General features: G+C 38.3%; 2 protein-coding genes across 3 annotated transcripts in view; one reads left to right on the plus strand and one right to left on the minus strand.

Annotated features, from left to right (window-relative positions):
• LOC139138202 (uncharacterized) overlaps positions 1 to 21,882 on the plus strand; it is a 23,050-nt gene extending 1,168 nt beyond the window's left edge. Inside the window, exons 2-15 of one of the 2 annotated variants that reach the window (XM_070706477.1) lie at positions 768 to 892; positions 1,688 to 1,822; positions 4,075 to 4,189; positions 9,247 to 9,453; positions 10,401 to 10,592; positions 11,922 to 12,050; positions 13,234 to 13,399; positions 13,810 to 13,928; positions 14,351 to 14,680; positions 14,990 to 15,313; positions 16,162 to 16,428; positions 17,840 to 17,992; positions 18,839 to 18,993; positions 19,726 to 21,882. In XM_070706477.1, coding sequence (XP_070562578.1) covers positions 890 to 892; positions 1,688 to 1,822; positions 4,075 to 4,189; positions 9,247 to 9,453; positions 10,401 to 10,592; positions 11,922 to 12,050; positions 13,234 to 13,399; positions 13,810 to 13,928; positions 14,351 to 14,680; positions 14,990 to 15,313; positions 16,162 to 16,428; positions 17,840 to 17,992; positions 18,839 to 18,993; positions 19,726 to 19,785 — 2,355 coding nt within the window. In that variant the 5' untranslated portion in view covers positions 768 to 889 and the 3' untranslated portion in view covers positions 19,786 to 21,882. The remainder of the gene's footprint in view (positions 1 to 767; positions 893 to 1,687; positions 1,823 to 4,074; positions 4,190 to 9,246; positions 9,454 to 10,400; positions 10,593 to 11,921; positions 12,051 to 13,233; positions 13,400 to 13,809; positions 13,929 to 14,350; positions 14,681 to 14,989; positions 15,314 to 16,161; positions 16,429 to 17,839; positions 17,993 to 18,838; positions 18,994 to 19,725) is intronic. The other variant, XM_070706476.1, reaches the window with a different exon arrangement.
• A 2,360-nt stretch (positions 21,883 to 24,242) lies between these two features.
• LOC139139468 (F-box/LRR-repeat protein 20-like) lies at positions 24,243 to 25,364 on the minus strand. Its single transcript, XM_070708382.1, has one exon. It carries the CDS (start codon positions 25,362 to 25,364, stop codon positions 24,243 to 24,245), a length of 1,122 nt encoding a protein of 373 aa, XP_070564483.1.
• Positions 25,365 to 26,694: the final 1,330 nt, after the last annotated feature.

Consider the following 26,694-nt stretch of genomic DNA (forward strand, 5'->3'; position numbering starts at 1 on the left):
AAACTGGAAACCCCCAAAAATCAGGAACAGCAAAGAGTGTTATTCGTAAAAGAAATCGAAAACGATTTCTTGACGGGTGGGATAGCACTGTTTCCGTATCAGCATGAGGGGAACGAGCGGGGGATTGATATTTCCACACTAGTTCAGAGGGCGTTTAATGTTCATTCTCTTGTATAGCAGGAAATTACAAAGTGGACCAATCGGCAGAAAGAAGGTATCACTCGATATCTTTCATGAATTTGCCGATTGGAGGTGAATAGGAAGGAAGCATGTACTGGGCCTAGAGACGATGATGCGGACTTTGTAATTAATACCGCAATGTGGGAAAGGGGAAAGATGATAATTCCTTGTAGGAAGAGGAGAGAACTGGTGAGAACCGTGAGGAGGAAAGTAATTTGGACCAAAACCGCAGCAGGAAGACAATTAAGAGACGGCATGATTTTCCCCTCAAATCTTTGATTTAAAATAATTTAGGATTGAATATTTAGAAATAATCAGCTCTGGTTACAATTTCTCAAAATTGGCTAATTTGTTGCAAGACAACAGAAATATATTTTGGGTAATAATTCTGCTACACTAAATCTTCAAAAGCATTGGTGAATATGTATAATTTTGAAATTACGAAGTACCAAAATAGTGGTAATAATTAATCCAACTATGGTAAATAAGGCTAATGAGTGCTTACTTCTACAGACGCACATCTAGTATAATCTTTAACATCTGTTTCACAAACCGATGGCGTGTTTATGTATTTGGTTCCTTCATAGCCAAGGTTAGAGGTTGGAGCCACGTGACACCCAAAAACACATATAAGAAGACCAAGACAAACAAGCCATCTCTTCCAAACCCAATTAGCCAGTCGCGTATACTGTAATGAGAAGACCATTAAATGGTGTGTAAATGTTAATGAAAACATAATGTATGTGATAGATTGTTTACTCACATGACTTCAATTAATATCAACATATAAGACCAGCCAGCCTTTCACTAACACTAGTCAATCTTCCTAATATTTTTTCACTCGAACACATTTAATTAATTTAGTTATATGGGTCAAACAAATAATAATTGTGAAAGTCAAGTCTTGTTCACCATCATCTAACCATTACATCCATTATCATCTTCTTTTCTTAGATAATATATAGTCAATTACAACTTTTTGTTATTAGTCTCCAATGAATTGAAATGTAACTCTATATAACACATGGTACAAATTTAAGTTTCATATGTATGTTTAGATAGTAATGATAAGACACCGATATGTTTAACTAAAGAGCCTCATATCCCTTTACCCTGTTGTGTACGTGTTATTGTTGCAGACAATAGCTTACTTCTGAATAAGCAACGATTTTAAACAAATTACCCCTATAATATTTGACATTGTTGTCTTATGAAGTATCGAGGGAAAACAAAAACAGTATCAAATTTCCAGGGTTCGGGCCAGTCTTAATTTGTAGTACGATCTATAGCTTGTCTGAGACTTGCAACTGTACCTACCGTGTCCGGGAAGCTGTCAAACATATGAGATAGGTTTCGATGTTTGTATGAACTTTTGTCCTCGACTTCATCTACGACCCAGGGCGACCTTCTGTAATGAAGCCCAACGGGTCCTGTAGCAAGACTGGTGTAAGGTTTTAAGTGTGTGCAATCTGAATGTAATATTATTCTTTATCTTGATTTTCTTCAGACAATGCGCAGACTTGGATTCAAGATTACTTCCTTAATTATGGTTGTGCAGCTTTTTCGAATGGCATCATCGACTTTCGATGCATCTTGTCACAAACAATACGATGGCGAAAACGAATCATTGACAGATGCCGAGGTAGGTAAGAATGACAAGAGCAGGGGAAATGGTTTTAGAAAGGTAGTTAGTATATAGCTTAGTTTCTATAAAGAATCCATACTGTAAATAAGAAGTTAGGGTGCGCAAGAGAAAAAGGCGTTCACTTATGCTGTCACTAACATAGATTATAGCCAGAACAAAGGATTATGATCCCCGGGGCAAGTATCCCACTGCCTCGAGGGCACATAGTCCCTTGTTTGGGTTATTTAATGTTTTTATTACATATTACAATAGTTTTCACACCCAAAGTTGGGCTTATTTCCAAATGACAATCATATGCTTTATTTCCATTGTCGACAAAAGTCTGTTGAAAAATAGAACATTTTCTTCTTTGATCGACGCGTTGATATGCGACTGAATTAAATCACTGTTATGCGATTTATCGATTTTTATGTATAGTTTTCACAATACATATTTTCTTTAAAAAATATGTAATTTGATGGTTTTTAAATCCCGAAGTTGTAAAGTTAAAATAATTCCGGGTCACATTCTGTTAAATAATGACTGTGCGGCCCTCAACGTCATGAATAAGTTATTATTGAATCTTGGACGCGCCACATCTGAGAAATGAGACATGTAAGAATATAGCCTAAGCATGGGACTATGTTCCCATGGTAGGTGATCATTTGCCAGATGTAAGGAGTGCAAAAGGTGTCCTGTTTCGAGGGTACATACTCCCTTATTATATGCCTCATACATCGAACATCGCGCGCTCGATAAGAATCAATGGTAACGTCTTAATGACGTCGCGGGCGACATAGTCATCACTTGACTGATAGTGAACCGGAACTATTTTCAACTTGATAACTTCGGTATTACAAAATATAGAACTGCACGTTTTACATAGGAAATACAATTTTGCAAAATAATGTGAAAAAAATTCAATAAACAGCATAAGAGTGATTAAAATTTGTCAATGTGCCGTTCTATGACTTTTTCAACAAATTTTCGACTGACATTGAAATAAGCATATGATTGTCGTTTGTACGTAAACCCAAAAATTGGAATGAAAATTATGTTAGAGAGGCATGCAATAACACATTATAACCCAAACAATGGACTGAGCACCCTCGAGGCAGGAGACCATTTGCCCTCCTTAAATCGGGTAAATGGTCACCTACTCTCGGGGACATAGTCCAATGTTTTGGTTATATATTTTTTAGACTACAATGATTTTATTACATGCCTCTCTTATATAGTTTTCACGCCAAATTTTTGGGTTTACATACAAAGAGATGACAATCATCTGCGTTATTTCCATGTTAGACGAAAATCTGTAGAAAAAATGAAACTATTTTTATCATCGAACAGTGCATTAATATATTTAAATCACTGTTGTGTGGTTTATCGAATTTTAAATGCACAATTTAGTGAAAAAAACAGTATTCTTAAGCAAAATATGTAAATCCTAAAGTTTTCAAAATGAAAATAATTCAGGTTCACTTTCAGTCAAATGATGACTATACTATCGACGGGTTAGTATTGAATCCTACGGAGCGCTTGACGTTCGATACTAAGAGGCTAAAAGGCTCTTAATATTCACAATATTCCAAGTACAACTGAGTTATTGTCTGTGATGCGTAGCGCCGAGGGCAATACCAAAGCGTTCTGTATGATGTACTTTAGGTAGTTTGTGATCATCCTTATTATTATACACCTTTTTTTACCTGAAAAGGAGAAAAATTGTGTGTTCAAAGTGTCCTGCACGCACTGTCGCGTGCAGACTAGTTGTGCGTCCAACGCGTCATCTCGGCGTACAGAACGAAAATTCAACTTCCGCAGTAAATGAATCTCAGTGCAGGATTTTTTCACATCAAATTTAAAAGGTTTTTGACTGGTCTTCTAACACTGTGTGTCTTGCGAACGAGAGATGTATACTTTTATGGATAAATATGAGATCATCTTACATTTACCAGTGTTTGTCATTAATTGGCTGGTGAAATAGCGTCCATTGACACCCAAAAAGTAAGTGTAAAGTAAGTGTTAAACTACAGTTTTCACCTTTAATATATGGGTGAAGTATTTTTTAACAAACAAGAATAGATTACTCTTACAAAAGTTCTGGTCCTGAAAACTAAAATGGAATATTGAATAATGTTATTGTTGTTGTTATTATTATTGTTGTTGTTGTTGTTGTTGTTGTTGTTGTTGTTGTGGATATACAAAAGACAGTAAAAATTGCGCTCTTTTCATTGAAATTTGCTGATGTTTTCATTCCATATACCACACAGAACATAAGCTTAAGCCTTATTGACGTAAGCACCGTTGTGAAGATCCCTGTAGAGCAACTGCAAAACCCTGAAACAAGCAACCTAACGGACTACGTACTCTTCCCCTTGAGTAACTGTAAGTACTCTTTATACGTTGTATTATCTAACAGGATTGGAACTAACTTGGGAGAATTGGATTTTTCAAATTTTAACAAAAGTGTTAGCTACCTATAGCTAAAGCAACATTACTTCTGTATCCGATTATAAATTAGTTCCGATCTTGTTAACTGTTAACGTGTTTGATGGATACACCTAGTTTGTGACGCGGCACAAATTACACTCAAATGCTGAAACGATACAGTCAATATAGGGTAATCACTAAATAATGCCCAGCATTTTACAAATTACTGGAAAGATCATGGTTTAACCTACTTGTACCAATGAGCTCCAAAATATCGAAATATTTATGTAAAAAAGGCTTCATTCATAAACTATACTACGTTTTGATTGACGAAACTCAAACGGCGACAATATTCCTCCATATCTCACTGAACACAATCGGAAAAGATAACAGACCCGACAAAAGTGGCATGGAAAGAACTAGCTAGGCTACATTTAAAAATACCTCGGGGTGGGGGCGGGCGGGAGAATTAAAAGAATATCCCTGAATTTTTCAAATGCGTTCCTCACAAACTCAAAACGCGTTCAAATGACCCCTTCTAACTTGTTATAATTTTGGAAACCCTCCATCAAGATAACCTGGCCTGATTTTGGAATGGACATGAGATTTCTTCGGGGTATGTGTGGTGTGTGTTTGTATGTGCGTTTGTTCCTCTTCCATAGAAGTAGGTTGCCGTTTTGACATATTTTCTCTCACAGGAAAACTTAATCTTGTAGAACAGAATAACAGCGATCACATAAAAACTGTTTGTAAACAGGATGCCTTCCCTCACCTGTCTGGAAAACTGAAAATAATGGAAATATTTGTACAAAAGGGACATGATTTGTACCTCTTAGCCAGTTTTTCAGTACGTTATGTTGTGTGTTTCTTGTTCTCCTCCCAACAGCGTGCCAGAAAAACCAAATAATCTGTCTAGCAAAATGTGTCAAGACCGTAATCATTGTTATTGATGACAAATGAATTCTGGTGGGCACTTGAATTAAATTTATTTTCTGACTGTATACGCACGGCTGTGTTGAGAAGCTAAAACTAGACTTTTCATCGCGCTTCGTGGAAGTAGAACAAGAAACTGCATTATATTACCATGTCCTGTCCGTCGCATTTTAATTGGTCGAGCTGAACCATGTGACCGACCACAAATACGCAATAATTGTTTGTTTACGTGCTTGTGATTATGAATAATATCGTAAACATCGTAATTTTTCAGCTAAAACACAAATTGTAATTTGTACAAAGATCATAATCAATCACAAAATAAAATGGAACACTTGTGGGCAAAGTTTAAACACTTTTATTGAAAAAATCTCCGGATTTGCAAAATTTTTTACAGCTCGCGCACTACTCACTAACAAGTTCTAGGGCCCGCTGTCGTTCGCGTTGGAAATTTTCGTAAAATTTGACGGATTTTAGGGTTCGTTGATAATATAATGGAAGTAACAGACTCTGCGCTGACAACTCTAGAGTAGGGGCATTCCAAAAAATTTCTCAGATTTTTTCAAATGCCCCCTAACAAACTCACAATGCAGTCAAATCCCCACTTCTGACTTGCTATAATTTGAAGGCCCCCTCAAAGGAAGGCACAATGTTGCCAATATAGTGCTGCGTCTAAAAATATCAAATCATAATACATAGGAGTCTATTAACATTAATCATATAAAAGGATATTTTTATACGCGTTTGACGATTCGTATAAATACACTTTGCTTGAAGTGGAAGGTAAAAAGCGCATGGAATGTGTGTAAAAATGATTTTAAGATTTCATAGATAATATTCACTATATATAGCAGCCAATGAGGACACTATGAACATTAGTTTTCAAATATAAAACTAGCAATATCGTGCATTTATATAAGTTTGATAATTAATATAAATATATTTGATTAGTATAGTGTGGTTACGAGTGCACATGTGTACAAGAAATTTTTGTTTTGGAATTTCACTGAAAATTTTAAGTCACTTTACAAGGTAGTCCATGACAAAACTGTGAATAACTTCCAATACAAATCTTACTATACTTTTGCATGTAATTGACGTAATTGTACTTGATTAGAATAGGGTGGTTACAAGTGCATACGAGTACATTAAATTTGATTTTGGAATTTCGCCGAAAAAGTTGATCCACTATATATGGGGGTCTATGACAAAACTGTGAATTATTTTTTCCAATATAAAACTTGCAATATTTGTGCATATATAGACGCTGGATAATTGATAATTGTACTGTATTAGAATAGGGTGGTTTCAAGTGCATATATATGCACAGGAAATTTTGCAATTTCACCAAAAATGTTGATTCACTGTAAATTGGAGTCTATGAGAAAACTAATATAAATAATTTTTTACACTAATAAATTAACAAAAGATGCTCTTTTATAAATGTTTCACAAATGTACTTGATTCAAATAGGGTGTTTGAAAGTTCAGATGCAGACAACAAATAATGGAATTTCACCCAAAATTACTATTTCACTTCTCATAGTATACACGGTAGTCTACATGTAAACGATTAAATATTTTCCCTGACAAAACTTGATATATCTTTAACATGTGTAAAGACTGTAATCATTGTTACTGATGACAAATAAATCCTTGTCCAGACTTAAATATTTTAAATAATATCAATGCTGACTGTACACATACGGCTGTGCTGGACTTTCATCAAGCTTCAGGGTGTAGAACAAGAAACTACAGCGATACAAAAACAATACCATCCAAAAACTAGCCAAACGTTAAAGCTTAAATTGACAACAACACATATTTCATATCAATCAGAAACAGTTTTGTTTCGAGTCCCCCTTTAAGTCCCCAAATTCTTTCAAGTGTCCCCAACATACCCTTGTTATTTTCAAGTCCCCGTCAATTATCCCGCCCCCTCCAGGGGTGTTTGTGAATGCAGCGTAAATGGCCTATTCTCACCCATAAATCAGAGTTGTTAGTGAAAGACCAGTCAATACTGTCCCATTTGTGTCCTTTTAAATGTGGCCCACTGTGACTTCCACTATTTAGTCCCAAAGTATGGAAAGGGGGTTTCACAAATTCCTTTAATAACGATTATCAACAGCTGCCATTTAGCCCTACAGCTTTACGCCCAAACGTTTGATTTCCAGTCTCTGCTATGTAGAGAATGCTGCAAAAGTTGTGGATGGGCTGAATCATAAATCCTACGTATTGTGCATTGGAACAGCGGCTCACAGTAATCTGCTCTATAAAAACAAAATTAATACTTCTGTTGGCACATAGAACAAAGAGGTTGGGGCAGTTCTAGGTGATCTGGGTTGATGCATATGAGTGTGAGGAAGTTTCTGTGTATTTTCGTATATTACATAATGTGTTTTTCCTACAGTTTATATTCGTGACTTTTTATTTAAGAGATGACCAACACATATTACTCATCAATCAGACCCAGTTTCGTTTCGAGTCCCGTCTTTAAGTCTCTAATTCCTTTCACATGCCCCCCAAATACCCTTGACATTTTAACCCAACCCCCCGTAAATTTTTTCGCCCCTCCAGAGTACTTGCAAATGCAGCCTTGTGATCCATTATAACACGCCACATGCTCATTCCGTGCTGCGATTCGCCAGAATGCGTCACGTGACGAAAATAGATACGTCTAGTCCCCGATGAACTGACAAAGTGACGTCAGAGGGTATTTTTGAAAGACTGCTTCCCCATGTTACGACAGAAAAGGGGATGAAGACAGCTATTTCTTTAAAATGTATTTATGAAAACTTATTAGTAAGTCCAGGGGTAAGTTAAAAAGGAGTACAACAATTATTGTATTTAGCTGGGATGGCACAAAAATCCTAACTAACAGTCTCCAGGGAGTTTAGTCCAGACAAACACTGATGAGTGAGAAGGTTTGTCCTTCTCCGGCTGCAGGCTTGATGTAGTCTGAACCACGCATAGTTCACAGAGTAAAATTCTCAGCGTGGAAGTCTTACAGTGAAAACTTACGTTCGAATCCCAAACAGTCGGATGAAAGTTTATACCGTCCATGTATTTATCCTGAACTGAAAAGTAGCTATCCAGGTAAGACCAGAAAATTATCGACTTTACATTGATATGCTAATTACAGTTCAAAAATATCTTCACTTGTAATAAACTTGATATTCAGAATGTACTAATTAAGCGCCGAGTAACGTGATCTTACGCGAAGTAGCTTCGAAAGAGTAGTAGGTGACTAGAACGTGTTAAGCGCCGAGTAGAGAAATCGCCAAGTAAACTTTTCACAAGGGAATGTTGCAGTGCATCATCTCAAAAGGAATTAAAAGTAATAACATAAAACAACAATTAGTGTGGGGAGTGTCGTAAAATACCTATAATCTGATCTTTATTCGGGCTATAGCGCCAGTCTTGCGCTACCAGAAACATATGGCTTAGCCCTTGGTTTACAGCCTCGGTTTGTGTTTCTGGTAACGCACGGTCCCTCGGGTTAATAAAAGGGCGTTATAGCCCTCATGACCGGGTAACAGGTGTTTAATAACAGCAGAATGTTGCTCGTACAAAAATATGAAAAGAACATCATTGGAACAACTATAGGATAACATTAAAATCTTCAACTAAATAATCTTTTATTTCGCTCTCTGAAACTACCTGGTTCCAAAAAACCCTTCTGAGATCATAAGATTTGCTCATTCCTATACGGTACTTTTAAATTTGGCAGTTCAACAGTTTTTCTGAATTGTTAATTGGTTAACTTTTTTGAAACTTTTTACTGGTATCTTTTTCTTTGCATGTTCAACGTCAAATGATCGTAAATTTATGAATCGCAACAGAAATTTACCAGGTGTGATACAAAACACGTTGTTATATTCCAAGGCCAAGGGAAGAGCCATGTATTTCTGGCAAAGCTCAGCTCCTCCATATAATATACGGTGGCTGGAGCCCCTATGAACAGGTAATAGGTAGTCATCACCGCATATTATGTCTGATACCTATTCTAATCGTTTTTAAAACTAAACGTGTTTGTGTGTGGGAAGCTTAACATTCATTTGTTATTGTCATCATTGCCAGGTAGTTTACACCTCTATGTTTGGGTGCACATCATCACTAATTTCTTCTTCGTGGGTTTAGAAGATCTGACAATGACGTGTGATATACAAACAGCCGATATCGACTTTGACGACGAATTGTCCTTCGAAACTTTTCTTCACGAAGGAGATGGAATGATAGTTAATGCCAACATAATTCGTCCCGGTACCGTGACGGAAGACTATCAAGGTACGTAGGCAGAAGTGTTGTGGATGACGACCAGTATGCACTAGTATGTACTTCATGGCTCAGTTACAGCACATATGCGATTCAATCCACGTAAAAAATTATTGCCTTCACCATCTTCTAAACAATGATTGCCTTTATCAAAGCTAGAGTATACACGGTCACAACATAGAAGTGCAGATACAAACTAAATTGAATTGCTTGTGTACTTTTACCAACTCTGCATTTAGGATGTCGACATAGTAGTCAAATTGAGGGTATTGATTTAAAGGTATAATGTCACCTGTTCCCATTTTGCCACAATTACCATGGAAAGAGAAAATCTAACCAATCACAGATTTTAAGCGGGTGGGCGCTTTAAAAACAGCGCCATCACATGTGCATTTTCAATACCAAGGAACGCCCCTTTGACCATATATGGGCATATTTAGATTACAGGTGACTGTATACCTTTAGGCATGCCATTGGTTACTTTTTTGCTGTTAACTGTGTTATCCACTTTACGTGTCGTTGGTATGCATTATATGTGTCTGAATTTGTGTCTGACTGTCTATTTTTACGTGGCCCTCTCTGTTTGTCTGTCTGTATTTGTATCTCTCTCAGTCGGTATATATACATATATGTTGGCGAATATGAAATTTGTACATATTGCGTGTATGTGCGCGTACTTACAATTAGTGTAATATATTATGTACATCTCTAAACATGTTTTGTATAATCATAATTTCATAAGAAATACAGAAAACAGGAGCACAAATACAAAGTTGTCAGCAGTGAACAGGGATTGCTGATAACTCAAGTCGTGCATGCATAAATATATAAGTATATAGGAAACATACATGAATGTTCTCTTCCTTCCGTGGTTGCAAAGTACAGCGGGCCGGGATTTTAAGCATTGTCCAAAGATATAACAGTGTGCCATTCTGACAGTTTTATTCTTTCACTATTAGGTTTTCAAGAAGTATCCAAAGCAACACATCCTTTGCCGAGTTCCTGGTACTCGATGGGCGGAGCAATTTACCACCTGTTTTTTCCCAATTTCAAGTCTGAATCTCAAGTTCAATTAAAATGTGCCATCTTCCGTGTCACAATTGGTCTAGACACCGACATGTACGCGCCAGTCATAACCATGTACCCGAAAGGTAATGTATGCAATGTGTTTTGCATACTCAAGAATATAAAAGTCTGTTATAATTATTCCTTTGCCTTGTTCAAAGTCAGATATATGTTTTATAACAACTGTTAATTTCTAACGCGTCTTCCTTAAGATAAAATGCGCCTCGTGTACACTGGGATATTTGGACCCTCAAACTTTATTCGATTCTGATCTACCACTTGTTGGGGTTCATTTTAAAGCTCGTGATATAAGAAAACTTTTTAACGTCTTACTTTTTCAAAAATTGAAAATTTTATTTTTCTACATATAGTTAACACTTGGATTGTGGCTATTTTGAATTTCAAATATCAGTAAATCTTGTGTAATTTCTTTTTCTAGTACCAAAATTTTCACGGTGAGCCTCCGATTTGTATTCTTTTCTTTGATAGAGACAGGTTAAAAGATTCCCTGCGGAGAATTTGTAACTGCCAAGATTGTTCTTGCTAATACTTACTTCTGTAGGTCAAGTGTTTTGATCGTGTGTAAGTAGTTACAACGGACGTCAAAGTACTCTTTATGTTCGTTCTTTGAGACATTTTGCATCTTAACGCCATCTGAACATTGCTTTAGCATCGTAGAGTTTTCTGAAATTCTGTGCAGTTGCGAAGGATGTAGTCTACGTGGCTAAATTCTCAGATATCTTGCCATCAAGGGAGGTTTTGCCGGGCGGAAAAGGTTAATAATTTAAAGTAATTACCAAATTTCGTGATTCTATAAGCAAACCGTATAAGTCAAATCTGGCTGATATTTATACTTTATTTTGAAAATATATTGTAGAGGGCGAACATTTAAGAACATGCCTTCTATGAGTTTGCCTGTCGTCTTCGAAAAGGAAATCGTAAAGCAAAAGATGTCCAATCCAATTACTAGTCAACGCAAATTTTATAATGTTCCTTGGAAAGCTTTACGTTGTTTCCCTTGAACAACAAATACAAGAGATTTAAAACGTCGACAAATATACACGTTCTTTTTCAAAACTGCTGAAAATGGGAAAAACAACGTCGCTTGCACTTCTTTGGCTGGTGAAGGTTGATCAGAAATTTCTCGTAAGATTATGAACCCACCAGAAAAAACTTTAAAAGGTGTAAAACTCGTAGACAGTCCATCTCTCTTCTTTCCGCTGCCTTCGGTGTATTTCTTAAATTGCTACATACCTTTCGTTTCTACATTTGATTCATGCAACAAAAAATTGTCGCGGTGTGTGGGTGATCTTATAATACCAATGTGTCTAACGATTTCACTTAATTTTTGGACGGATAGAAGTTTAGTTAACTTTTCTACAATTTGAAGTTCATGTTGTGACGTTCTGTTGTAGGCTGTCCCCCTGGTAAATTTGGCGGGAAATGTGAGCACGACTGCTACTGTCAAAACGGCGCCACGTGTCACAGTTTCAACGGGGATTGCCTTTGCGCAAAAGGTTGGAGTGGCGTTAACTGTACAGATGGTAAGTTTTCCGGTTGAATAATCATACCATACTGTGTATCACATTGTGTATCAAATAGCATTCACGTGTCTGACGTAGGCACAGTACCGTAGATTTCCCATTATGTTTGTATTAACGGAGATTCCTCAGTTAAGTCTACCATGTCTCCCACGTGTAGACAAATTCGTAGACTAGTTTTAAAAATTTTGAAAACGTACTTTTAAGCATGCAATTCTTCTTATTTCATTTTTAAACGATTTGAAAAATAATCTATGATTGAGAGAGGAGATAGCATTTTTCTAAACTTTTCCACTGATTGTGTCTTCAGCCATACAGTATGTGAAGGAAAGTAGGGCGACTAGTCGCACCTGTTTTATGACATAAGAGGATATTGATTTTTCAATGGAAATGACAAAGGAGAAATTTGCTTGTTAAGGTTTCTCAGAGAATAACCCCTTCAGTTTGACATAACTTGCTGTCTAAAAGTATGGCATTTGCAGTACCTAAAATGTTACTTTTAGGTTGTTTAATGGTTATTTGGAAACTTTCACTGACATATCTATACGTACTTTTATTAGATATTATTTAAACAATAATATTTGAAAATTAAAATGGCCGCCATCCCTATGTTAACTGTATGGGGAAAAAGAAAAATTTTGATTTTCGAAAAACTAAGACGGTAAAAACTTTAAAATAAAAGCTTTAAAATGAACCCCACAACTGGTAGATAAGAAGAGAATAGGTAAAATTTGAAATCCTGAATTTCTGTCCCCAAGGCGCGTTCTACCTTAAAGACCCACCAGCTGTACATTTTTGTCAATTTTTTTTTTTGAGATGGTCTGAAATCAAATGCAACGTATGCAAATATTCTTACTTAAGTGTGACCACAAACGGTTTTCTAACATTGACAACGAACGCACAGCATAGGTTTTAAAAGCTACAAAATTTTCGAATCGCAACTCACATATTTCCTCGGCGAATATACGCGTAAACGCCCGAATTTAATCAAATTCATTACCAAGGATTGAAATAGTGATATTTTAAAAGACGATATGGGTTTAGAGCGAAAATCCGAAACATCCATCTTAAGATATGATTGTATTTTTTAGTAAATAAAATGCAAAATGACACAGCTAACCGGGCTTTAATATCAATACCTTAAGTCACCTTGTTTGTGCCTGTTTATTATTTTATGACTTAACAGTAAATCCAACGATAGAAATCCAACAGCGTCCTGAAATCGTCTTTGTCAACGACACACTGAGTCTGACTTGTAACGTATACGGAGTCATCGCTGAGAGCATGTCGTGGTCTGTAGAGGGCGTTACTCTCGAACAAAAGACAAACAATCCACCAAGACGTCTTGAAAGGTAAGCAGGTTTAAGAAGTTTTTAGGCTGATAGGTATGTGAACAATTAATTAAACGTGCACCTTTACTGTGTTCGCAGAATATTGCTTAATTTCGTCAGCGATACGACGTCCAATTTAGCAACTAATAATGGCATGCATATGATGTTAAAATGGAACAATAGTCCTATAAGAAACTAGGTCCGTTTTAATGGGTGGCTTACAACAATTAAGAAGGATTGTCAATATCATGATGAAATACGTACACGTTTTCTGCAATTCTGTTGGAAAACATCTTCGGTAATCAGAGTCATAATTTTGGGACAACTACAGACACGCTATCAGTAGTTATCCTAACCCTGTTTACAATGATTGTAACAACGCACGCAGTTATCAACATAGTTACATGACTTCACGTCACTTTGTTTCTCAGGTCAACTTTGACATATGTCACACCAGGTATCTCTGATGACGGAGACCAGACCTACACGTGCGAAGTAGTTAACGATGGGGTTGACATTCTCTCGAGATCTATAACCGTTACTGCCATGGGTCAGTACTGTTTTAAGTAACCCAACACGAGTATCTCCATGACTCTATGACTGTGACGGGTAACATATTGGCTCCATTTACAGTTTTGGCTGATACTAATTTATTTATCAGGGTCCGCAGTGAGTCTAATGATGGGGCATAAAGATAAAAAATAAGAAATTTCGACCCTAGACGAAAGTCTCAGAAATGTTTCTCCCAACGTCATGACAGACCATATATTCAGAGCCTCAAAATACGGATCACACTGAATTGCACTTCCAATATTTTAATCACATGTTCAATGTCGTAACCGTATACTATATAATACCTAGGATATTATTTTACTGTGGCATGTTGACGTATACCTTCCCCGACAATGCATAAAAGGGGCCTGACAATACTTTCAAATTTACACCAAAATGCCTTCTTGTTATCGATGATAGATAAACAGCGAATCGACGTATCGCCAAAAAACAAAGTCGTCCCTTCTGGAAGTGACGTCTTGCTTCGCTGTTCTGTCTGTAATCGCGTCGGGAACTTGACCTGGTTCAAAGGAAATGACGTACTTATGGCAGTGAATGATAGCCCTCTCGAAACGCCCTATCACTTGGCAAACGGTCGCTACAGTCTCTGCGGTGACGTCAGTGACGGGGAATATGATTTATGTATATCAAAAGTCCAAATTGAAGATGAAGGGTTATATCACTGTGAGACTGGACCAACAGAATATCAGCACGGCGTAAGAAGTGGAACTGCACAGCTTATGATAATTGGTGAGAGGGTAGAATAATTTTCTCGCGTCAAGATGTTGATTATTGTTCAATAGTATCTCTCTCATATACCTTATTACTCAACCAAGATAATTGTAAAATGAGCACTGACATTATTAGTGTAGGATTTTAGTGACACCAATACCAATCATAATCACGTACCAATGACGGCATCCATCTGATAGGTATTATCTATGTACTTTGAGATGTATATTGGGGATGAGTTGGTCTCAAAATGCTGAAACGAAAAGAAATTTTACTTGTCATGTGATACGATTTTGTTGTTAATTCAAGTTTTAACCTGACCCCTAGAACAACCAAGTGACGTGCAGATCGTCTGGGCTCACACATTCCTCAACCGGTCCTTGACTGATGGCGAACCGGTCAGTTTGATGTGCATAGCACGCGACGCCAATCCACCAGTTCAGATTCTTTGGTACATGGATGACGAACTACTTCGAGAAAACGTGAGAACAGAGATCGAGTCGAGTTCCAGACGTGGATTATACAACACGAAGAGCCGAATTACAATCACACCTACATATAAAAATGTCGGGTCAATCTTGTCTTGTGAGGCTATGATTGACGCATTAGAATACAAGAACAAAAAAGTCATTCAGCTGAATAACATACAATGTAAGTGAGAAAAAAATGTTAAAGGTAAAGGTGCTCTTGCTATTTGTATAAGATGTGATATGTAAGAATTGTTTTTCAAATGCAATGAAAATCTGTTATCCGCGCTTTGCGTACATAAGGTTCAGTGACCAGGAGGGGTAATAATAATTCTAAAGCGCCTTGATCACATGTACTAGTGAAAATGTGCGCTATATAAGAACCCATTACTATTGTTATTATTATAAGGTCCCGCTGCTTAAACATTTTTGCAGAACGAGACCGCTCACCAAAAGAAAATCTAAAGGAAGCAAGTTTTATCAGACTGCATCAAGCATTTGAAGTTGCCCAAAACAATAAACCCTCGTATTTTGGAATTATTGTCTTACGTATGAAGGACTATCTCTCAGTATATTCCCGACAACATGAGGACATGCGCGGGATTCATTGTGGGAGAAGTGTCAGTAGATCACTTGGATGTATTGTGACAATTTAAGTTTTGAAGAATTGAAATGAATTGTTAACGGTCTGAATAGACGATGCTCTGTGTACATGGAGTTGATTAGTACCCTATCTTTGCTTTCAACGTGTTGCAGGAGCACTCCATGATATTCTGACGCCATGATACTCATAAATACTCGTGAATATAACTACTAGAAAATCCAGCAAGTTGTCAATTCTTAAAAATTATCGGGGCTTTTAAATTAATACTTTCTTCACTGAGATGTATACCGTTTAGAGAACTGATGTAAAAACCTATTTGAAATTGGAGCAGGATTTGGTAATTTGTTTTGTTTGTTTGTTTGTTTGTTTGTTTGTTTGTTCGGTTGCTTTTACCGTTGCAAGTACAGTATTTTATTTATCTCTTTTAGACAAGCCGGCGGTGAACATTGTGGTGAAACCTGAACACCCGCTGGAAGGGGATGATGTCAGTGTGACGTGTCATGTTGACGCAAATCCGAATTATACCGATGTGAACTTTGTCTGCAAAAAGGGCAAAGAAGTTCAGATAAAGGAGGACTGGCTGGAACTTCATTTTAAAGATATAGAACCTGAACCCAACGACATCGAATGTACTTGTACGGCATCTAATGAACGTGGATCGGGACAAATTTCCACCAACGTGCATGTCAGTCCTGGTAAGTAACAGTAAGTTAACTGATGTCTCGGTGAACATTTCTCAAACATGTGAGAAGTAAGAACAAATGGCTTGACTCTAAAGAGGCCGTCAATCATAAAAGCTTAAGCACTAGAAAAGTGATTTTTAAGGGGGTTAAGACTCCAATTTGTATTGCCATGCGTCCAGATAAAAATCAGGATCGGCTGTAGCAAGTATCTGAGCGGGAAACCTCTGTAATTATTTGCAGATTTTGCACGACGTGTGCGTTACAGACAAGTTGGTAAATATATAAATAATAAACACCAATTTCGCATTAAGGGGTTTCGTTTTGATGAGGAGGGATTGACACCAAAACTGAGGAATTATGTTTCCAGTGCTGTGCGTTAGTGATTTTCATCGATGACCCCTAAATATAAAAGAATAATCAGTAAATTTTGAAGATGACCCGCGGAGCAAAATATCTCACCTCACATACCTTGGCTATCGTGATATGCTACCATTTGTTTAGTCACATGCCATTAGGAAAGGAATCATAAAACATGGGTCATGAGATTTTACCCACTGGATATGGTAATACTGCCCGCTGGTGGCGTATTTTAGATCAGTATGTCTCTTTTTCTACGCCTAACAACATCGTGCGAAACGGCCGCATTAAGACGTCACTCAAGTACAATCGGACAACAAGAGGAGAAGATTAGATACGAATAATACGCTCTCTGTTTTTAGAACTTTTGAACAACAATTTAAGGTACTGTGATCGATAGATTCAGCCGTTCGTTCCAGCGACTTTCAACTCTACTGAGTTCTATCAAGTATATCTATGCAGGGGGTACGACCATGGAAACAAGTGTTCGTTCGGTTCTATACAATGCTCTCTGTGATATAAAGTGGCCCCAAGTCGCTTGGCTTTCCTTAGCATTAGTTACTTGGTGAACTAACTGTGGGATATCGCATTCAACCATCGCTCTACGCAACAGCCAACGACTTAACCGATAGTGTGCCTGAGTTTACTCCTTCAATTTACTCTGTTTTGAAATTTATATGCCCAAGGCCTAGAAGGCCTTATCCGTTATATGCAGTCTAAGAAAACCAGAGTAAACAGAGATAAACACAGACAGTCACACACGGACATGCACAAAACGGAAGACGTAATGTATACGATCAAAGAATTTGCGACATAAAATTATATATCCCTGTAGAGCTCATTTTCACTCACATTTTCTTTCTTGAGCCTTCCACAACCATGGTGTGGCCAAAACAAATTGTTATCACAATGGTGACTGCCTACTTGTTTATGGTAATTGGAGTCAACAGCAAAAAAAGGCATGGCTTTTTATAAAAATACCTTGCAGAAAAAGTTGCTTTTACAAGTCATGTTTGCCTTTTGCCATTAGGTGATCGTTTGCTTACACATCTCGTTTTCGTTTCAGATAACAAAAAAAGGTCTCTGAGGATCCTCTTCTATACGATTGTTCCTGTAGCAATCTTGCTGGTTATATTACCCTTAGTGACCTTCAAGTATAGACGAGAGATTCGAATATTGCAACACCGTCTTTGTTCTACATGGACCTCGATCGATGAAGGTGAGTTTGATGAAAAGATGTCGACTTATCGGATTTATAAAAGTATGGATGTTAAAGGAGAGTAACTCGTATTGATAGCTGAAATCGAGCTTCAGAACAAAAATGTATAAAATGGTCTATCAGTACAACCATTATCAAGACGTCTCACGATCATCTTGATCATAATTATAATTGTCATGGTCATCATGCTTTCAAACACAACGATTTTGCTCCATCATCACCAACACCACCTTCACAACCACAACCACCACCACCTCCTCCTCCGTCACCACCACAATCACCACTACCACCATCACCATCATCATTACATTATCGTCATCATCATCATCATCATCATCGTCATCATCATGAACACCACCACCACCACCACCACCACCATCATCATCATCATCATCATCACCGTCGTCGTCGTCGTCATCATCATCATCATCATCACCATCATCATCATCACCACCACCACCACAACCACCACCTCCTCCTCCGTCACCACCACAATCACCACTGCCACCATCACCATCATCATTACATTATCGTCATCATCATCATCATCATCATCATCATCATCATCATCATCATCACCACCACCATCATCACCATCATCATCATCACCACCACCACCACCACCACCACCATCATCATCATCATCACCGTCATCATCATCATCATCACCATCATCATCATCATCATCATCATCATCATCATCGTCATCATCACCACCACCACCACCACCACCACCACCACCACCACCATCACCACCGCCGTCATCATCATCATCATTATCATCATTACCATCATCTTAAGACCGTCATGTCCCTTGATAGTTGTCTTCTTCGTCTTTCTTCACAGAACACTGGAAATACGATGCCTTCGTCTGTTACAGAAGTGAGTCGGGCTGCTCGTCGCCAGAGGAATCGTTCGTGATCCGGGAGATGTTGCCAAGACTTGAGAACGATCACGGCTTCCGCTCTGCATTCACTGCAGGGACTTTCAACCGGGAGCAGGTATGTATCATTCCCCAGTACCATTGCAAGCCCAATGTGTTCTATATACGAGGAGATGCCCTGTAATTCTAGACTTCACAGACGCTGAGACTAGGCCATACTACACACAAACGCCTCCATTTCTATATTGAACTCTGAAGACGATCTGTCGGCGTAGCCATTCTTGGTCTTGTCCCACCTATGTGCGCATAGCGCGTACTTCCACATTATAACTGAAGTGAAAGACAAATAAGTCTTATCACTCACCCAGATATATAGGCTTGTATTGGCTTCTCTCTAAAATTGCGTACCACATGGATTATGGAAGGATTTTTGTCCAGTTGTGTTAGTTCGGGTTATACATATCACAGTCAAGTGTTGATGTAAATCATTGTGTCATTGTGCCAAGGTTTGGCCTTGTAAAATTACAGTTTCGTTGACAGAAACTCAGAACGCGATCGTTGTGAGTGTAATGTTACTCAGTATGTGATAAAGTATTCTCCTTACTTGGTAGTTTGTAGTTTCTAGCAATTTTGGACACTGATTTTGAAGAGGTTTAAAATATCACTGAAGCCAACCCTAGTCCACGGTCCATGAGCCAACTTATACTTTAACATGTCGTTTTAACATGTCGTTCACATGCTTATAAAGAGTTGGTCGCAGCATAAGACAGAGAGAATACCGTTCTGTAACAGGAATAAGTGTCTGCTTTTTGAAAGAGAGCATTCTAAATCCACCTTTTTTCGTCTCCAGCAATCATGGACAACATCTTGGATGCAATCCAGAACAGTAGCCGGACAATCCTTGTGCTGAGTCGATCGTTCGTGCAGAGTGAGTGGTGCCGCTTTGAGTACGAGAAGGCACAGTCAGAAATGCTAAGAATCGGTACAAAGATCATACCCATCATGTTCGAAGACATCACTCGACTGGACGGCATTGACGCATCGCTGAAGAGTCTGTTGAACGTGGTGACCTACCTTAAATGGCCCGGCGAAGCTTCAAGCCATAAAGAGAAGGAAACGTTTTGGGAGAGCTTGATCGAGGCTATGCCCAAGAACACCGGTCGACGAGACGCTGACGACGAGGCTGAACGGCTGTTAACAGACTAATCAGAATGAATTTTGCGTCGTACGCCTTTTTCATTGTGAGTTCAATATTGGCTATCTGTGACCCTTTAATTAGAGGATGTCGTTCATGAAGGGTTGAGACTCTAATCCTTTTTGTGTGCGCCAACATAGCAGTAACTTCTGGTAAAAACAAGAAATTTCGGAACTCAGTCTGTGAAACCATAAACAATACGAAATTTTAATTACAACACTGATATCGATACAAGTCATGACCCTGGGTAATGGCATATCCGTTTCAAAGTTATAAAACGAGTCTCTTATTTTTGACACTTTTTGATACATTTATGCCAGGGAAAATCTTGATCGACACTTTCCGAACTATCTTCAAGCGGTTCGCACCTGTTGTACCCTGCCATGAAAAAAGTCACGCCTATCGTGGGCAAATCACAATATTAGTACCAACATAGCTGTGTATGCGTTGAAGACTGGAATTATCCATCTATAATAGAAAACAGGATTTTCCGAAACCACTTCACATTCAGGAGTTTCTTTTTGAGGGGGAGGGGTTGACACAAAAACTAAGGAATTGGGTTTCTAGTGCGTCCGCTTTTATGATCGACGGCCCCTAAGTCTACGAAAAATCTCACACAGAATAACGTCAGGAATATTTTACCAGATGTTTTCAAAAGCGTTTTATTATCTGAGGGATTTTTATATTTCCTTTTGTGTGTTAACTAAAATACATTGTCTCCTTTAGTTATATCGTGTACTCTATATAATTTTAGTAGAGCAAAACATTATCCAGAATAAATTTCTTCAAGTAGCTGTCATTAGTTGAACCTATTTAAAGGGCATTTCTAAGTAAAGAACATATTTTGTAATTAAAGTCATGTTGACTCTCTTATCATCAGCGTGCCCTCTAAGGCAATATTGTAAGAGCAAAACATTTCCAAAAATACATTCCTTTAAGTAGCCTTAATTAATTTCATATTTTTATAAGTTGTACCACGTTATTGTAAATCATGTCTGATATGTGTCAGTGAATGATTGAAAGCGTATCTCTGAAAACAGATGAATCTAGGTAAATTGAAAATATGACGCTGCCACTTAATATTCCATTGTTATGATTTCTGATTATATATAGCCGACTGCGATGTCATGACTTATCATTCGCTCCCAGGTAACGTTACAGTTCAGATGTGGTGCAACTGATATCGATACATGACTCCGTAAACTCAGTCACAGATTGGAATAACCTCTTGACGAGCTGAAAAGTTGACATTGTGGAAATAATATGCAGATATCTCTTTACTTTGCCACTTTGCTTCACTTTGAATTTCAGATCAAGATAGTTTACCTTTTAGAATTTTTACTAAATAGTGATAATGGCACAGCTGAACCTATTTAAAGGGCATTTAAAGGGCATTTCTGAGTAGAAAATATCTTGGATCACGGTCACTCAGACCGTGCTTGTATACTGAAGCACTTTGACCCATTTGTTATAGTCTTGCCCTTGGGGACATTTTGTTGTATAATCTTTATGTGAAAATGTCGTGTAGTTACACTTTTCATCCCTGATTCCCTGTGAACAGGTCCAAATCGCTATTCAGAACAAGTTCTTTCTCCAAAAAAGCCGTGGTGGCGAAAGGGTTTATTAAATTGATACCACTCATTGTCATATGACACATTTTTTCTTACAGTAAGTTTATTATCGCAACACCGATTGTTCTTTTGCAAATAAGTAAACCGTTACGGTTCAGTCACATATGGAATTTGTAAACCGTACAGTTTAATAAATAGACTTCACTATCATATGAATAAAGCATAAGGTTTAATACTTTCCATATTAATTCATGCGTAATGGTTTTCTTACCTACATACGAACGAAAATTAGATTGCACACTTGGAAACTCTTAATGAAGTGGCGAAATTACATTTCAATGTCCATTAATCACTTTGTTGGTTTTGAACTGAAATACGGCCTGATGAACTTGCATGCGTGGTTGTTAAACTTGAAGTGGTATCTTACGAGCTGCACGGAGACTGGTACTCTTCCACTTTTACATCAACTTTTGTCACAGGTTATTGGGGCCGTCAAGCGTAAGAGACACGGTTCACTGCTTTAAATTTCTGATACGCTTGTAGGTGCGCCGGAATACTTCGCCAGGACGATGGCCAGTGCTTCTCTTTACTTATTTGTTCATTGAAGCCCTTATTAATACAAAGAAATTGCTGCAGCTGCAGAATTTTATGAAAATAATTATTGAAATATATTTCCGTCGAAAAGGAATGACATTTGAGTGGAAAGTAATGAAATCCCACATTTGAGAGTCCGTTCAAATGAAAACTATCAACGGGCGGGGCAGACTGACTGCATCGAATGTTTGTAAAAATTAGCTATGTCATATTGACCTTTCCAAAACACGATCGAAGAAACAATAACGATAACAGTTCCGCCGGGAAAATGTGAGAAAATAAATGAAACTAACGTTGTCAGGATGACCTGTATGATATCCCGATATTCCAGAAAGTTCACAAACGTGGTACGTACTCGAATACTTCGTTACTTTGAACTTCAGAAGTTTTAAGTTTCTCGCTTCGGGTACGTTCCCATGCATCCCGCACTTACACGCCTGACCTGGTAGACATGTATATATGTTGCAATACGCGAGATCCTTGTATTTCAGCCTCAATTGTGCACTGTTCACGGGAGCAGAAAATCATTCATGTTCCTGTTTTGTCATTACGTTAAAATATTCTCTGTCATCCAGCGGTTTTGGGTTATCAAACTGAGAGCAAAACCGTTCCACTTCGCTTGAATACTCCATGTGGGAGATATCTGAGTGTGCGTCCATACTTGTGGCGTGGCCGATACACAGTGACATGCACATGCATCATACCACCTGGCAAATCGATGTTCACCTGGATCAGTGCAGTCAGGTTGTCAGCCAATGAGAAAGCTGCATTATACCATGCTATTGTGTCTGAATTTCCATCCCGAATGACACCAGGTGTTTTAAGGTGCAATGTAAATTGATCATTCTGATAGCAACGCACAACAAGGCCACGATATTTTTCAAATTTTCTCTTTTTTCGTGGTGTAAGTAGGTAATTGTACAGGTTCTCTTCTTTAAAGTTCTAAACTTCATGGCTTTAGCTGGCATGTGCCATGTTGTAAAGCGCATTCGGCCTTCCGACTCGTGCGGTTTACAATCTGCCGGCGAAAGAAGTGAGCTTTTAAATTGTAAAGCCACTCGAACCCGTACAATTACCTATACTAATGGCATTTTGACATCTCTGTTTATTCTTCCCAGCAGGCATTTTCTTAGGGTCTATCGTGCCGCAATAACAACCTTACCAGACCTAGCTTGATATTTCAAATTTGATTGTATTTAATACATATTGATCCTACCTGTACGAGATTCGAGAACCATGGGGATTGTAATTATATGAATACCTTGGTAAAACCACGGTGGTACAACCTTTGGCAGTTTAGTCATAGATATTTTACAACTGACGTCTGATCACAAAAGTAATATAAACAGGAATGTTATAAACGGAACGATAGTTCTGACATTCAGAAAGATGACAATTATAATGTATTTTTCAGAACCGTACAGGTCGCACACGTGATCTTATAAAAACACTTAAAATCATGTGCAATGTGTAGCACAGTCATTCTGTATTCAATTTTCTTTAAGCTGACTTTCAATAAAGAGGTTTGTGTCATCTGTCTAGATCGACATGTACAATTTTCCTCTGTGCTGATTGCTGGCTTGGTTACTGTATTCATTTTTGACTCTATACTTTTATGCTTGTTGTCCACTTTTAAGTGGTTCTCATTTAAACTTTATAAACATTGGATTCGGAAAGTTTATACTTCTGATTACTTGCAGCGCCGCTAATGGAAGACTGAATTCAAATTCTTATAACTGTGCTGAGGACACTGCAACATCGGTGTAATGCCCTTCGATCTGCCATACATGTTGAAGCGATTTACTGATATCCCTATACCCCAATCGAAAATTCGCTGATAGTATTGAGGTAGCATATATGCTCAAAATGACGCTGATTGTACTATAAACAGTAGAAGAGTAAAGGAAAATTCAACAGTCTGTTATAATTCTACAGATGACTATGAAAGAAACAAAAATTAAAGCAACAGTAAAACACCGATAACTTAATATGTACGACTCCCAAAAATTACTCCGGAATGTACGCGAATTCGAGAACCTGCATTTGCGTTAAATATTCAGACCGAGACATTGAGTGATTCTCTGGTTTTATAACGAGGGGACAGTGTTTGGCTCTGATTTTCAACTTACTGTGCGCCCTCAGCAGTACACTCTTGACCGTTCGGAAAGTAACGTAAGTGTTACAACTTATGTCCAGTAATTCAAGATGACGGCAGTAGAACGGCAGCAATCTAATGCTGTCATCTGTAAGGTTATCACATACTGTCAATATTAAGCTTTTTAATTTCCCACACGATTTCTGGATGAGTTTAATTCCCCTATCCGAAACGTTAGGACAGTCAGTTAAATCAAGGTGGGTCAGACGAGGGCAGTTGGTGAGGTGAGATAAGCCCTGATCCGTTATCAGGTAATTTTCGCCGATGTCGAGGAAAATCAGTTTGCTCAGTCCTCGCCCAATGCTGTCCAGTGATTGGTTCGTTATGTAGCATCTTCTCAGATGGAGGTGTATCAACTCAGAACATCTTGCTGCTTGTGACATCGTGCCGGCGCTTATCACCAGGCAGTAAGAGATGTCCAGATACTTCAAAGGCGGGTTCTTTCGGAGGACTCGTTCGATTTCGCTGGACGTCCACGGATAAACTTCGCTCGGAGTTTTGTCCCCTCGCACGGAGAAGTGCTCGAGAACAGGCATATAATTTCCGATTAAGGCCAAGAGATGGCGCTCTTTTCGCATACCGTTACACTGTTGCATGACCAGTTTCTCCAGGAAATTTCCGTCCTTCCTCATAAAACTAAGCAATCCGTTGCCAGTTATCAGAGGGCATCTGCTGATATTGATTTCATAAACAGGGCCCGGAAGGTTAGCAATGGATCCAAGAGTTTTGTTACCAAGATTATAGCAACCGGCCATGTTAACCACATTCAAACTTTGGCTATTGATCAGAATGTGGCCCATGTATTCTTCATGGATTTGCGGATAACCCGATACATCAAGACAAGTCAAGGAGAACGACCATCTCTTGATCACCCATGCTGGTGCTTTTCTCAGTCCGGTCACAATTTTAAATGCCCGCAGTTGATACAACGAATCGTCTTGCATCAGGCGAGAGAGGTGTTTACACGTTATCATTGCGTTCAGAAATTCATGAGACAGAGGGTGTAAAAATCGGAGGATGCGCAGTAATACGTCATCTGGAAGGTTAGTTAGCCGACAGTCGTCTTCGATATCTGAAAAGAATACAAACACTGTATGCCCAATGTCTCTTTTTTTAAGTGCAATAGCAAGGCGAGTCCCCTAAGACTATTACATGATTGTCGTCGAGGCAACCATTTGTTTGATCGGTCCAAAAAAAAAAAAAACAACCGGCATTTTGATATAAAAACATCGCTCTATATTCCATGCTATCGGCACAAAAACATCCAAAAATATATCCGGCTGTAACATTCATGAGTGAACAAATGCTTGGCAAACGTGGATCGATGCTACGTACTCTGGAAGTCTTGACGTGTCTACAATTTTCTTGACGCCTTGCATCGTGGGAATGAGTGAATTGTTTGTCAATTGCTGGTCGGTGAAATCGGCTGCGTGAGCCGAAGTTTTGTTAACGACCGTTTTGGTATGCCTATGATTTCAAACGACAATGATTTCGTTTCGAAATGCTCAACTTTTTCCGTGTCTAAAAATTCTCAAAACCGGATTCAAATTTACTGATTTGTTATGTAAGTGATTGTAATGTCATCTAACCTTGATAAGCCATCGTTGAAGCTGCGAGTGCAGTAGATGCTGTAAATACCACCACGTTGTTACTGCTATAATAATTCCAAATCTTGTCAAGCACAGAATTTTGGTTTTCTTCCAAGAGTTGTGCCTACCCTAGCGTAGGGGCAGCAAGCTGTGGTTGGTTATTCCGGAATGGGCGTGCTGTGAATGTTCACTTCGAAGTTCTTTTGCGATCCGTGTTGCTGAGCAACGCTTGTATGTTACAATCGCGCAGTGAAACGCGTGATCGTGAGAACGCACGTGAGCTAACGTTCGATCCGATATGAAAGAATGTTCGACAAGCTATCTCAAGTTCTGAACTTTGAAAATTGAAGACAAAAATATGCTTGTGTTGATAAACTGTATCAACACAAGCTTCTCTTTTCCTAACTCTTCAAAAGGAAGGTTTCTGACGGTTCTCCATGAAGTGATTGTATAAGCATTACGTTTGTGACGTTGTGCCGTGACAACATCCGGGGTCTACTACTCTCAGTTACAAGAAGATTGAACATTTTAGCTGGGTACGTAACCATCTGATGAAAATCAATAGATTTACAAAATAATAATCTTAGAATAGGTCGAATTTTTTCATAGCGGATCAAATCTTCAACACAGTCGGAGTAGCTGGAACTTTTCATGTCATTGATGTTTTTGTACGGTCATTGTAAGGTTCTTGCTCTTCTCCAAGAAAACGCAAACA

Source organism: Ptychodera flava, chromosome 8 (assembly GCF_041260155.1).
Source record: "Ptychodera flava strain L36383 chromosome 8, AS_Pfla_20210202, whole genome shotgun sequence".
Taxonomy (NCBI): Eukaryota; Metazoa; Hemichordata; class Enteropneusta; family Ptychoderidae; genus Ptychodera; species Ptychodera flava.

Bases quoted from the DNA above. Each gene is read 5' to 3' on its own strand.
- LOC139139468 (XM_070708382.1), bottom strand. From the start codon at position 25,364: ATGATAACGTGTAAACACCTCTCTCGCCTGATGCAAGACGATTCGTTG.